The 14,361-nt window shown below is 43.9% G+C and overlaps 1 protein-coding gene across 13 annotated transcripts in view; it reads right to left on the minus strand.

Moving 5' to 3' along the window:
* Positions 1–4,166: 4,166 nt before the first annotated feature.
* The window catches only part of ARHGAP6 (Rho GTPase activating protein 6), a 491,169-nt gene continuing 480,974 nt past the window's right edge, over positions 4,167–14,361 (minus strand). For 12 of the 13 annotated variants that reach the window (XM_082375531.1, XM_082375538.1, XM_082375539.1 and 9 more), the window contains 3 exons: positions 10,817–11,085; positions 8,902–8,982; positions 4,167–6,179 (listed from right to left, as the gene is read on the minus strand). In XM_082375531.1, the coding sequence (XP_082231657.1) occupies positions 5,479–6,179; positions 8,902–8,982; positions 10,817–11,085 (1,051 nt within the window). In that variant the 3' untranslated portion in view covers positions 4,167–5,478. The remainder of the gene's footprint in view (positions 6,180–8,901; positions 8,983–10,816; positions 11,086–14,361) is intronic. The other variant, XM_082375536.1, reaches the window with a different exon arrangement.

A 14,361-nucleotide genomic window follows, 5' to 3' on the forward strand; every position in this document is an offset into this window, starting at 1 on the left:
TTGGATGGCCCGCCCCCAAGTCCTGGTTCTGCTACCTTCCAGCTATGCGACCTTGGGCAACCCATTTGATGTCACTCTGAGTCTTTTGTGCGCCCTGGAAAATGAGGATAGTCATGGTTCCCGTCTACCGCTTGTGGGGGATGAAATGAGTTAATACGAGTGAAACAGACCAGAGCAGGTGTCGTTAATGTTAGCTCATCGTACCTGCATTTCGCAGCAGAGGGCTCCAATTTCTTTTTTCTAAAGTGATCTCACATGGGACATCAATTATACTGCCAGTTGTTAAATACGTGTTGTATGGCTGCCGCAACCCTAGGTATTTTCTCACTTAACCCTCAGAACAATCCTGGGAGTTGGGTGTTATTATGCTTCGACTACTCTGAGAAAATGGAGAATTAGCCAGTTAAAGTAACTGGTGCCCAGCTAATGAATGATAAAGCCGGTAGTCAAGCTGTGTTCTCTCTGACCCTGAAGCCCACACTTTGAAACGTCACTGTTTCTTCAGTCATTAAATACTTATTGAGCACCAACCAGGAACCATGGAAATACACATCTGCTTCTCACGTTTACTCTTAAAGTTTAAATCTTAGGAGTGAAAAGGTGATGCATCACAGGCCGCTCGCCCGCCCTCTTTGTCCCCTACAGTACAGAGCTGCAGCGATGTGTCTTTGTGGGGCAAAGCTGGTTAGGAGACAGTGTCTCTGTGCTTGCCATCAGCTTCTCCCCAGACTGTCTCCTCCTTTCTTGAAAAACCTTTTTATCTGGAAAATAAGGTCCTACCTTTGTACTTGCCAGAAGGTGGACGGCCTTGTACTTTTTCTCCACTGCGTGGTAAACTGCTCGATCGTATTCATACGCATACGTTCAGCCAACATTTACCAAACACCAACTCTATGTCCGGTCTCTGCCCAGTCCTGAGGACATAGTCCCCGTCGTCAGGGACAGACTGGGAATGACCTACAGACAAAAATGTACGGCCGTACCCATAATGCACAGCGATGCTTGTTAACATGGTCACCTGCGCCAAATGCCAGAATAAGCGGCGATTCAGCGTGTTTCCGGGAGGGGAGGAGTCAAGCTAATTTTACAAGAAAATTAGCATTTGGCTGAATAGGAAGAACAAGGAAGAGCATTCGAGGCCCTTGGGACAGAGGCAGGAAAGCGTGTCCTGTCCGTGGGAATGGGGAGTTTTCTGCACGTGGCCAGAGTATGGGGAGAGATGAGATGCAGACGGCAGGTCGAGACCAGATTGTGAAGCGTTTTGACGTCATCATGAAGGATGTGGACCTTGTCCTCTAGGCCAGAGGGAAGAGCTGGCCCCGATGTCGTTTAAGCAGGGACGCGCCTACGACAAAATGAGTCAACAAGCCTGGGATCCCAGGGAGGCTGCAGGCGAGACTCCCTGGACGGAGAGGTGGGTAGGGGCTGGAGACCACGTGGCTCCTCGTGGAAGTCGAGGCTGCAGTTGGTCGTTCAGGGCTGTTGAGGCACCGTGGGGCATTCGGTGTAGATGTCAAGCAGGCTGTTGGGGACCTAGTGGCTAGCAAGGCTGCAGGTCAGGGTGGCCACACTTAGCAAATAGATGCTCCGTTCAACTGGAACGTCAGATAAACAGCAAATCCTTTTGTAATATTTGTGTGTCCCATGCAGTATCTGGGACAACGACTCTTTTAAAAGTGTAAGTATATCCCAAATGGTACCTGAGATATACTAAATTAAGATTAGTCATTTATCTGACACTCCAGTTGAACTGGGCTTCCTGTATCTTATCTGGCGACCCTACCTGAGAGGTACCAAGGTGGCGCGCTCTGGATCCTGGCCCCTTTCCCTACCATGCCAGGATGTGGAGCTTTTATTACTAAACCTGGGATGGCCCAGGCAGACTGGGATGAGTCTGAGTTGCTCACTCAAGGCTGAACAGATGTTGGTCAAATTGAATTGAGAGAATTTTCTGACCCTTCTGAAACCTCTGGGGGCCTTCGGTTGGGGCTGGTGCTGTGTGCACCGTGAGGAACCGCAGACCACGCCAGGCCAGGGGTCCACACCCCAGAGACCACTGTCTGCAGCTCCACATCTTCACGACGTCATCCGCTGCCTTGACCGTGCCAATGAATTCCAACCTTTATTGGAATTTTCCTGTGGTTTGGATTTTTTCTCCAGAAGAATATTTGCTACTGATTTAGTCCTGTTTTAAAATTCTGTCTGGTCGAAATGTTGTCCTGTTTTCATCTCTGTGTGACTCTTCCTCAGTCATTTCCTTTCTTCTCAGTTCACTTGAGTCCACCTCCTGCAGTTTGCTTATCAGAGCGACATACACCACAGGCCTGGACTGGGTCCTGACATCTCCTTAGATTTAATCCCAATGCTGTTTCTCTGTCAAGCAGATGTGTATTAAAATGTGCATAAGAAAAGAAGCAAGCTGGGCTTATTTAGAAATTTCTTCAATTTGCACACACTCCATTGGTAGAAGAGGTTTTTTTTTTCTATAAAAACCCACAACAAACGTATGATAATAGCTTCTTAGATCAAGACAGATTCCTGTTTGGCCATTTCTGCCATCATTCTGCCCCATTGCCAGAGACACAAAAACGGTGATTGAGTATTCAAAGATGCAGAGACATCTGTGGCACGTTGGAGCTTTTTTCTTGATTGTAGGATCTCTTTGCTCCCAGGAATGAGTGACTTCAACAGCCTGTTAAATGGTTTTGTCCAAATTGAAAGAGTTTGCTTTTTTTTTTTCTTGTCAGGTATTATAACATTTACAAGGTGTTAGAAATAACTCCAACTTCGACTCAGGTCTTTGGGGCTTGTGTGTGTGTTTTAAAACAGCTTATTTTCAGGCATAGAAAACAAACATATGGACACCAAGGGGGGAAAGGGGGGGTGGGGTGAATTGGGAGATTGGGATTGACATATATACATATATACACTATTGATACTATGTATAAACTATGTATAAAATAGATAACTAAGGAGAACCTACTGTACAGCTCAGGGAATTCTACTCAATGCTCTGTGGTGACCTAAGTGGGAAGGAAATCCAAAAAAAGAGGGGATATACGTATATGTATAGCTGATTCACTTGGCTGTACGGTAGAAACTAACAACATTGTAATATACTCCAATAAAAATTAATTTAAAGAAACAGCTTATTTTCAATGTGATAAAGGCATCTGAGAAACAAGCTTTCACTCACTAAGCCAAAGACAGGGCCACTGGGCTTAAACCATCTAAAGAGAAAGGGAGAGTGAATATTGTTCATTACATGTACGTACTTGGGCATAAACAGGCACAGCACACACACACACACCACAATTTAATTGTATAAAAAAAATTCTGAGCCATGTTTTCTGGACTATTTTAGATCTGACTATTAATAGATAGACATACTTCACCTTTTGTGACACAGACGTCAACCTCAGGGCCATTTGATCTGGCAGTTTAAAAAATAGGACTATTAGGGCAAGAACCTGGTGGGGGGGCGGTCCCATATATCAGGCAGTTGAGTCCAGAAAGGAGACAGAGAACTGGCCAGACTGGTGTCAAATTCAAAGCCAAGAAAACACAGAGTCAGCGGGAGGAGGAAGAGAAGGGGTGGCACAGGAAAGCAACCTGTGGTCCACAGGCAGACAGCGTTTGCTCTGGGTCTTGTTGGCAACTTTGGGCTGTGTGTGGGCAGCCAGGAGGAACCAGAGGCCGGCAGGCGAATCCCTCCCGAGTCCCTGCCAGTGGCAGAAGTGCTGGACCCAATGACAGAGCTTGAAGATATCCTCATCGTTCCCCCGAAAAGAGGCATCAGATGGCATTTTTAGACCTCATTATTTCAGGCCTGAAGCAAAAGGAGCACCTAAGGCCTACGGCGTAGATGGAATTTACAAGGATTGTGTTGGGCAACACCTGTGCGGCAGGTGGGAAACCTGAGTTCCCATCCTGGAGCAAACCACTTCCTCATCGACACTTGAGTTTCAAATGAGTGACGATCAGCCTTCACTTGCTTCAGTGTTACCGGGTTACGTCCCCAAGCCACCTGGTATTTTTTACTAGCTCTTTAGCTGTGTATGTATAGTACTGCCATTATTTATTACACTTGGACTTGGGGATAGGGAGTGTATGTTTGGAATGGGGTGCGAGTTCATTCACTAGATTTAATGCCAGGGAACGAAGGCTTTGCTTAACTTTTTATTCATTATGGCACAAATAAGAACTTTAGGAGACCCCACTGAAAATGTCATTGCCAATATGAAAATTAAGAGTAGCATGTTTTATAAAAAAAAAAAAAACCTCTTTTTCTATAATACACATTCCCTTATGAAGTGAAAAAAAAATTTCATAAAATACTGAAGCGAATTGCCACCTGCTGGTCAAAAATTGTTTTGCAGTTGAAAAACTTCAAATTTACTACTGAACTATGGTAGGAACATTTTACACTACACATAAAATTACCAAAGAAAACATTTCCTCAGCCTTTGGCACAATGTAAATACAGAGCTTAATTTTTTTCCAAATATGATTTACTTTACAAAGCACTGCATATAATTTGGTTAATACTGATTATGGGGCAAAAGGAAAAACCATGTTCTGTAATTTGAATACTCTCTTTTGATCCTTAAACACTTTATAGTTGGATTCCAGTTGGCAGTTTTGAAAAATACATAAAAATCGTACATTATAAATATATATTATATATGGTCTATATAAAATTGAATTTGACCTAAAATGGGAAGGACAACTTCTTAATTATTCTTTCTTTGTCAGGCACGGCCTTTCTCTCTGAATTCTTTCTAAACAGATTCTAAAAATATATTCCATAATGTACCAAATTTAATATTTTCCTTAAAACATATTCAATATGAAAAAGCTTTCAGTGACTATATTTTTTTGTATCTCACTACTATAGAAAAATATGGCTTCTCATATTCTGTTTTATTTTGTTTGTTAGTGTTTTCCTTAGGCATCGAAGGAAGGGCTGTCCCCAGTTAAAAAGCTATGGCCAAAGCACAGAAACCCGCTTGTGCGTATTCTAGAACACTCTATAGAATCTCATTACTTAGAATAAGTGATTAAAAAATGTGTTCCTTCTGTTTTCTGTGAATATAACATATAGGATTATCATACATAATCTGTTACAGAATATACAAGAGTCAAAACTGAAGACACATAAATACAATTAAGCTATACCGAAGCGAGAGTTTTATCTTATACAGAGCCAATGTGAATAGCTTTTAGATTGGATACTAGCATCCATTTCTGTTTTGTTTTTTCTGAAGGCTGGCTATGCAATAGAATCTTATCATAAATGGCCAGGGTCCTAGTGCTCTATATCTTTAAGTGAACTGACTTTTCTCGTGTTATTTTTTTTTTTTTTAAGTGTAAAAGAAGAAAAACAAGTAAGTGCCCAATTGTCCAACACCCACTTTTTCCCCTACTGAGTGGAAGAAGGCTGTTTGGGACGTGAGGGCGGAGCGTGGAGGACTCATCTCATACCAGCGTTTCCGGGAGGGCATCGGGGTTGTCGGTGGATAAGAGCTCCCAGATCTGCCACCGCTCCCTCTGCCAGTCGAGCCAGTTGGGTTCCCCCAAGGTCTTACTGTTCTGATCGCTGGCGGGACCGGGGTAGGCGCTGCTCGCTTTCTGCTGGGCGGCCTGATGCTCTCGCTCGGCTCTCTGGCTTCCCTCTTCCAAAGCTGTTCCGGAGCCTCCTTCTGGCCTCTGGGGCCTCCACAGCGGCGGCTCCGCGGGCTGGTGGGCCGATGCTAGGGCCTGCTTCCCTGGACCAGGATACGGAGGAGGAGGCCTCTTGTCACCGTGCCTGGCACCCTCTGCAGGTCTCTGGTGCAGAGGCTTGGCTCTCCTCTGCGGCCAGGCCACCTCCGGCTCGCACTCGGCGAGGTCTTCGGCGCTGCTCAGCGTCCAGCACGGCTCCGGCCTTGGCCTTGGCGCGCGCCTCCCGCCCCCGCCGCCCTGCATGGGGGGCGTGCCGCAGACGCGGGCCACGGGGGCGTGCGCCCTGCACTCGGCGGTGGCGCTCGCGGTCTGAGTCCTGCCAGTGACCTGCGCACTGCCGTCCAGTTCCATGGGGCTCCCCTGCCACCGGGGCCAGTTTGGGGACAGGTTCCCTTGAGAAAGAGAACACGGCCCCGGTCGGAGGGAGCTGCTTTCAAAAATGTCTCCGTAGGAACCTGGGAGCCGGAGAGAAGGACGAGAAATGGAATTGGTTTGTAGAACCCCTGTCGGGATGCCCTGTTATTTCTTTCCTACTGCCAATTTCAAAAACCAAAAAAAGTGCGGGCACGCTTAGTTGTTGTTGCCTAAAGTAAAAGACTTCCTAGTAAGGGACGTGAGCAGTGCTTTCTGATTACTGGCACAATTCGTGAAGCAGCTCCAAAGACAGATGCCTGGACTCCGACAGGTTAGCTGTCAAATGCAACCAGATAGTCCTTGGCCCTAATTTATGTTTTAGGAAAGCCCCCTTCTGCGTGGTTAGGAAAACTTTTCTGGACCTAGAAGGTGAAAGGAACATTCCCTTCCTGTTCAGTGCAACTTGCAATCCAGAGGAGACACAAATAATGTTTCCATGTTTCTACTGTGTCAATTAAAGCTGTAGGAATAATGAAATGAATCAAAAATGCCTCATTTGGTGCCAGAAGATAATGAAGACAGCAGCCGCTGTGTATATTCCACCACCACCACTGTGGGAGAGACTGGCTCGTTGTTCACCAAATCGTCCCCTTTCCTTCCTGGATGACGTTTCCCAGCCTCCCTTGCAGTTAGGAGGGCCACATAAATGAGGTCTGGCTAACACATGTGCAGAGGTGTGATGTGAGCCATTTCTAGGCCTGGTCTAGTAAACAAACAAACAAACAAACAAACAAAAAAACCCCAAATGCACGCCTAGTCTTTCCTGCTTGCTCCCTTCCTTTAACTTGTAGCCCAGGATGGAGGAACCATGGAAGACTCCAAAGCCTCTGAGGATGGGGGAGCCACTGGCTAGATGGAACTCGAGCCCCTGAGTGACTCTGCACAATCCACAGTGAACTGGGCGCTGAGGGAGAAATCAGCCTGTGAGAGGTTAAGCCACTGACGTTTCGGGGGTGTTTCTTACAGCAGTTAGCCTTCCCTAACTGATACAACTTTCCTCAGGAAATTGAAAGGAGAGCAAAACACTGCGTTTCACAAGCAAATGAGGAGTTCCTGGGGCCTATGTCCCCAGGCTGCCTTTTTCCTGTGGATTTGCCCTGTCCTCTCATTTCTTTTTAGTAGGCTGGGAAAGGGAGCAGATCATTTTGGGGAGAGAGGGGCATATAAGCATTTACATAGGGACAGATCAGAGTTGAAACAGCGAAGGAAAACAGAGCAGAATATCGTGGAATAGTTTATCCTTGGGGGAAAAGGCAGTAAAGCACTTCATGGGATACAATGAGATGTAGTTAGATAATGGATCAGTACTCAAGTACTCAAACTGGATTAGAGGCCATTAAATTAAAAATGTACCATGCTTTAAAAATGTAATATGGGAGGTATTACAAAACAATGAGAAAGGGAAAATATACACACACGCACGCACACATATACATACATACACACACATTTGGGAGAAACAATAAAACAAAACAATTTACACACTTCATGCAATATATTAACATATATTCCAGATGGATTAAAGAATTAAGGGTTAAAATAATGGAATACTATGAAAGGGAAAAGTGCATAGATGACTGACTCTCCAATGCTTAAGTAAAAGTAAAGATTAATTTTGCAAAATAATTCACAACAAGAGAGAGTGATAGACTTACCTATGTAAAACATTAAAAAAATTTCAGATATCCAAAAAGGGGAAAAAAATGCAAGGGATAATGATATCAGTGGCAAACAAAGTGGACAAAGGGTTAACGTCTTTATGATAGGAAGAGTTTGTAAGAATCAATTTTAAAAACACTAGCATACACAAATAGCCAATGACATAACTGATAACCAGTGGGGGAAATTCAGCTGATTAATAGAAAAATGAAAAAATACTGGTGAGAAAGGAAGGCAAATGAAAATAATAAATACAATTTTGTTCTTTAAAGAAGCCAAAATGCAAACCCAGTGATTTGCAATACCAATGAGGTTAAAGTGACACGGACAGTACAGTGAAATGGCACTGCCATCTACAGCTTATGGAGCATAAGCCAACGCATCTCCTATGGAATGTGAAGTGACTGTACCTCTGAATTCTTGAAAAGGTTCATCATTTTTTACCCACTTTCCTATTCTGTTTTTTTGTTTGTTTTGTTTTTGTTTTTGCTGCACCACACGGCTTGCAGGATCTTAGTTCCCCAACCAGGGATTGAACCCAGGCCCTCAGCAGTGGAAGCTTGGAGTCCTAACCACTGGACCACCAGGGAAGTCCCCCACTTTACTATTCTGGATTTGTAACTGGCTTTCTGAAATTTTGTGAATTTGTTAATAACTTAAAATACCAAAAAAAAAAAAAAAAGGTACATAAAAGAGGTCCCTGACATCATAACTTATTACAACATCAATAATAAATGGAAACAACTCATTGTCCCAGCATTGGGCTATAAACTACAAATATGCATCTGGAATACTACATGGCTCTTAACAATAATAATGGAAAATAACTGGAGAATGGACGGTAAACAAATCATATAAAGGTACACAGAGAGAATGATTGTAACTATCTTTAAAAACTCTTGCAAATGAAATGAAATGAAATAAAGTCAAAGACTGATGTACTTTGGTGGAAAGGATAAGTATAGCTTTACCCCTTTTTCTCTTTTTCCAGCATTTTCCAAATAATATTTGACAAGCATGTAATACGATGATAGTAAGGTGAAAATGAAAGGAAATTAACTTAAAAAGTAAATGAGATAACAGTTTAAAAAAATTATGCTTCACCTGTCATTCCTGGGTCTTTGGATCCACTTTTTAATGTTGAATGCCAAGTTCCCCAGATATTGAAAGCCTCCTCTGCCATATCTAGGAAGAAGTGTATAAAAAAGGTATGTAACTCACAAACCGAAGAGCAAAAAATCAATAAATATGTTTATAACATCTCTTTTGCTCAAAGTACTATATTCGAGATTGTGATGGATAAAAGACAGAATACGATGCAGACCTGCCTTTAAGATGCTTATTCCATCTGAGATTTACAAAAAGGCTCTTTCTCTATGATGGCTGTGGTAGACAGAATAAGGACTCCCACAAAGATGTCCGTGTCATGATCCCCAGAACCTGTAAAGATGTTATATTCAAAAGGGACTCTGCAGGTGTGCTTAAGTTATGGATTTTAAGATGAGGAGATGATCCTGGATTATCCGTGCGAGCCCGATGTAATCACAAGGGTCTTTATAAGAGGGAGGCAAGAGAGAAGATGCTACGTTGCTGGCTTTAAAGATGGAGGAAGGGGCCAGGAACCAAAGAATGCAGGCAGCCTCTGGAAGCTGGAAAAGGCAAGGAAACAGATTGTTCCCTAGAGTCTCCGGAAGGAACACAGCCCTGTGGACCCATTTTAGATTTCTGATGTCCAGAACTGTATGATAATAAATTTGTGTGTTGTTTTAAACCACTAAGTTTGTGGTCTTTTGTTACGGCAGCAATAGGAAACGAGTAGAATTGTGATGGGTGGCAACAGCTCTGACCGCATTAACATAGAGACAGAGGAATAGTTATAGTTTCTTTATCTGGTGGCAACAGAGTCAGTCCTGCATGTATTTATTCATACATCCCCTTAGTCTGTCTGTAAATATTTACAGCCTAAGGCACTATCTTAGGTGTTTTCCCCATCTCATTTAATCCTCACTACGATGATGCCACGTGATAATAATGACTATTTCTAGAAGCAAACATCTACTGGATGCTTCCCTGTGTTCTGCAGTTCATATGCATTCTCTCATTTAATCCTGAAGAGATGACCCTGAATCCATTTTACAGATGAGGCAAGTACTTTCGCATTTTAAAAATAAATTTTATGCCTGATGGGAACATGGGTTACTGTTTTCATTGTAAATTAAAAAAAAATTTTTGACACGAATATTTGTAAAATTAAAAAAAAACTGCTGCGATTAAAAACACCAAAAAAAAAAAAAAAAAACAAAGCCCTTTCAGAGTGGCTCTTCAGATTAAACTATAAATTTGAGATAAAATAGTAAGAATTTGTACTGTGTCCTCCAATTATTACTTTAAAAGTGTCCTGTTGAGCCCTGACCCTGAGGAATTACTCTGTGGAGGGAGAGAACAGAACCAAACATTCGGTGGTCAAATGAATTTGAGAAAAGCTGCAACCCATACCCTCCCTCCCATTGTGGAAACTCATGGTGCCCACTAGCACTTTAAAGAGTTTGAGAACTTGTACAGCAGAGAGACCATTAGCTTGGTTAACCCAATATTTCCCAAATGTATTTGACCATGGAAACCTTATTCTGCCTAAAGACGTCATCTCCCATGGAGACCTCTTTGGAACATGCCAGCTTGTTATATAATAAGTTCAGCTTGTTCTCTTTATAAAAGTTAACAGCAATGGTTCGGTGACATCTTAGCCTAACAAATATGCACCCAAACCCACAGGCCAGGACACATACAGTTCCTCGGATGCTGGAGCAGAAAAGTCAGCTGGGAATGTCAGGGGCTGTCAGAGCTTGAGACTGCTTCCCAGCTAGCTGGGTCTGCAGGGACTCAGACTCAGAGTCGGTGTTTGGCAGGTCCTCAGTAAATGCTCATTGAATTAGAGAAACGTGAAATGGTGAAGGGATGGAGAGAAGGTCCAAAGCGCCCACATCAGGCCACATGCAATCAAAGTCACTGGTGGAGTTACCTTTCCCAAGCCTTGGTCCAGGAGAACTCTCCCTCGACTTCGAAGATGGCAAGTGGCCCACCCGCACATACTGCTCTGGCCCTTTGTAAAGCTTCTCTGAGCCCCCCGGGGCCACGTCCTCTTGCATAGCCAGCAGGGAGCGCTCGGACAGCACTGGGGAGTTGTTGTCATAAGGGGAGAGGTCTCCGCTGGAGGCCTTGTTGGAATCTGTGGACGAATGCCTTCCTCCCACGGAAAAGGAAACTTCCGACCTCAGCATGTCAGGGCTTCTGGCACAAGGAGACAATTACAGGTGCGTGAGTGTGTTAACAATGAGTGACCAGATTCAAACAATCCGACGGTTTCACACAGGACAGGAGGAGAATGCATGGACACGGGCTGAAACAAAAAGAGCTTCTGAGCAAGGTTCCAAGACTCCTGTGTCAATAAGGTGAAAGCGTTTCTATGAAATGGCCAGCAGATGGCAGTAAAACCCAACAGATGTTACAGGAAACAGCAAGGCGAAGTGGGGCGGGAGAGGGTGAAACACATGGACCCCTGTCTTCTCCAAGGTGCATCACTGAAATGCCTGTTGGATAAATCCCTGTTTCCACTTAAAAATTAAAGTCTGCTGCTCACTATCTGTTAAGTAGGGGAAAACTGTAGATAACTCTTTTACTTTCCTCAATATCCTGAATTAAAAATAATTCAGATAAAACTATGATTGAAACTTTACACGTAGTTCATTATGGCTTTACGGACACCTTTTCTCCCCGCACCCAAATACTTATTGTAAGTGAATCCATCCTTCCTGAGGACGAGGACATCGACGACGATGATGATAATGACGATGATGCTAGTGGGAATAACTGTTTCATGGTTAAAACGGTGGCTAAAAGGATAAATATATGACCATCACTAGAGTCCATTGTATTTAAATACACCTAAAAAGATTCTACAAGGCACTAGTGCTTTTACAAATTGATATAAAACGTACTAATTAGCATATCCATTAAGGTTTATATGTGCATGAGTTGTCACAGCAACAGAAATAACGGTGAAAACAGTGAGCGGAACAGGACGATGAGAACATCAGGAACATGACAGGAGTGTTGGAAGTCTTACCTGGGAACATCTGTATTTTCTACCTTCCTCAAAACAGTGGCCCTGACATCTTAAAGGGAAATGATCACAGATTGATTAAAAGTTCCCAAACCTGCTTCTGTTCCCCCCGCGCTCCCCCACTTCACTTCTCTTTACTTGTCTTTGCTTTCTTTTGGTTTAATTTTTCAAAACAAATCCTTAGTGATCTTAAAGAAGGTCAACCCATGCCTGAGGAAGCCTTTCCTAACCAAAGGGTTCTGTGCGTGCGACACGGAGGAAGGACGCTTTCAGGGGGTCTAGCTTCACGGAGGTCTCCAGCAGGGGTTAGTCCCAGGGGAAAGCATCTCAGCAGCTGTGACACGCTTTCCCGGTCACCGAGGCAGCCAGAGGCCCAAGCACTTTTTGCTGAGGGAATTTCTTACCCACATGGAATAAATAGTCCTTTCCTTGCCTCCTCTTTAAACCGATGACTGATAACCTTATAGGAAAGAGCCAGAGGACAACCACGAGGATGGTTTTCCAGAAACTTTAGGCCTCCAATGAATGAAGGAAAAATAAAAGGAACTTACTACTTCTGCTGGAAAGTGGGGGGAAAAAACGATTTAACCTCCGCTATTTAATTAAAGGGGGAACCCTCCCTAATTCTAGTGGGGGGAACACAAAACAAAACAAATGGACACTTGTCTGTCGTCATGGGGTTCGACTCTCGTTGAGGATGCTTTACTATGAAAATGAGAAAATACGAACGTGTTGAATTGGTAGCACCACAGAGCTCAGCTCAGAATCAGGGTCCTACATTCTGACCAGGGCTAGAAATCAAATTGCTGGGCTAATTTCAGTTGTTTTCCCTGTTTAGTTGACATTTTTCCATTCATTAATGAAAATGTCTTATGTCTACTCGGCAAGAATAAGTCATAGTGTTATATCGATAAGAGTGGGCACATAAAGCCTTATTTTATGGGCTGTTTTAAAGAGAGTCAAGTCCATTCACTTGCCAAAACAAAATAACTATCAGGGCTTCGACTGCTTTTTGGCCACTTTACAATAGGAGGAAAGTTTTGGAAAGGTCGTATTGTAGCTCATGGAGGCCACAATAGTTCGGTCGCATAGCTTGCCCTTCTGTCTTACAAAACATATAGAAGAGCATATATTGAGCAAAGTATGATAAGCTGCAGATTCAGCCAACAGTTATGTGCATAAAGAAAAACACCTCATGAAAGAAATTTCTTGAACATCTCAGTACTAGGGACATTTGGGTTTCTCCCAGGCAAGCAGGTTATTTTTACCTACTTGGAGGTAAAAATTATTTTTCCACATAGAACCACGGGTCACGAAATAAAGATTGTATCTCTCTTTGCAATGACCGCTAAAAGGCTCTGAGGAACCAGGGCTCCACTCGAGTTGGCGTATTGGAGCTTGTATGATATTGGAGCTTGTGTGAAGCCTTTGTGTGTTTCACACCCCAACTTCATCTTACCTTATCACTCTTTCCACTGCTTTCCTTTCCCTGGTCTTTCAAATTACTTACTATGATATTGTTCCGCTTTACATATTTTTGCGAGCTGCTTCAATACATTGTTTTTGGACTGGTGTACAGACAGGGAAATCAAGTCCATGTCGCTGGGGGTATTAAAAAGGCAGCATGCTTCATGAGAGCATTCAGTTTGGTTAAAACAAAACAGAGAACAATAACAGCAATAACGAAAGTAACTGAAGCTGTCACATTGTTTTTTCCTCCATGATCATGGCTGTGATTGGATCTGGTCCAGCAGAGGTGAGAGAGGAGGAGGTGGAGCGCCACTGTCCCCTTCCTCTGTCCTTTGGGCTGACTCTGCAAAACCTCACTCAGCGGTTCTGATGCGGCCGCATCGCTACCACCTGGGAAATGCATTACTTGTTGGAAATGCAAATTCTCAAGCTCCATTCTGGACCTCCTGCCAAGACTGGCCACCATATGCAGGGCCCAGGGCAAAATGAACATGCGGGGCCCTAAGACTAAAAAATGATTAGAATTTCAAGATGGTCACAGCAGATCACTAAGCCAAATGGGTGCTGCTTCGGAGTACAGGGTTCAGCCCATGAAGCTGGCTTGGCCGATTGAAAGGGAACCTCTGGGGGCAGGGCTTTAAGAGCCCTCCAGGTAATTTTGATGCTTGGGGAAGTTTGAGAACCCCAGATACCAAGCCTTCCCTCAACCCAGAGATGTGACCGTGGGCTATGGATCTACTAAGAGTCAAATCAGGAGGGAAACCACAGATAGTGGCCAAAACCTCAGCCCTGGCTGGCAGCGGGGGTAAATGTGGTGGTCCTGACCTTGAGGTGGCTGGCGCCACAGCTGAGTAGAGGAGAGTGTGCCCATCCCAGCCAGCTCCGGTCTGCAGGATCCGGATAACTGAATGTTGTTTGGTTATGGATCAGAACGTGTTAAGGGGAGGGGGGGCAGGAGGGGCCAACCTGCCTTT

Source organism: Balaenoptera borealis (genome assembly GCF_965194805.1).
Source record: "Balaenoptera borealis genome assembly, chromosome: X".
NCBI lineage: Eukaryota > Metazoa > Chordata > Mammalia > Artiodactyla > Balaenopteridae > Balaenoptera > Balaenoptera borealis.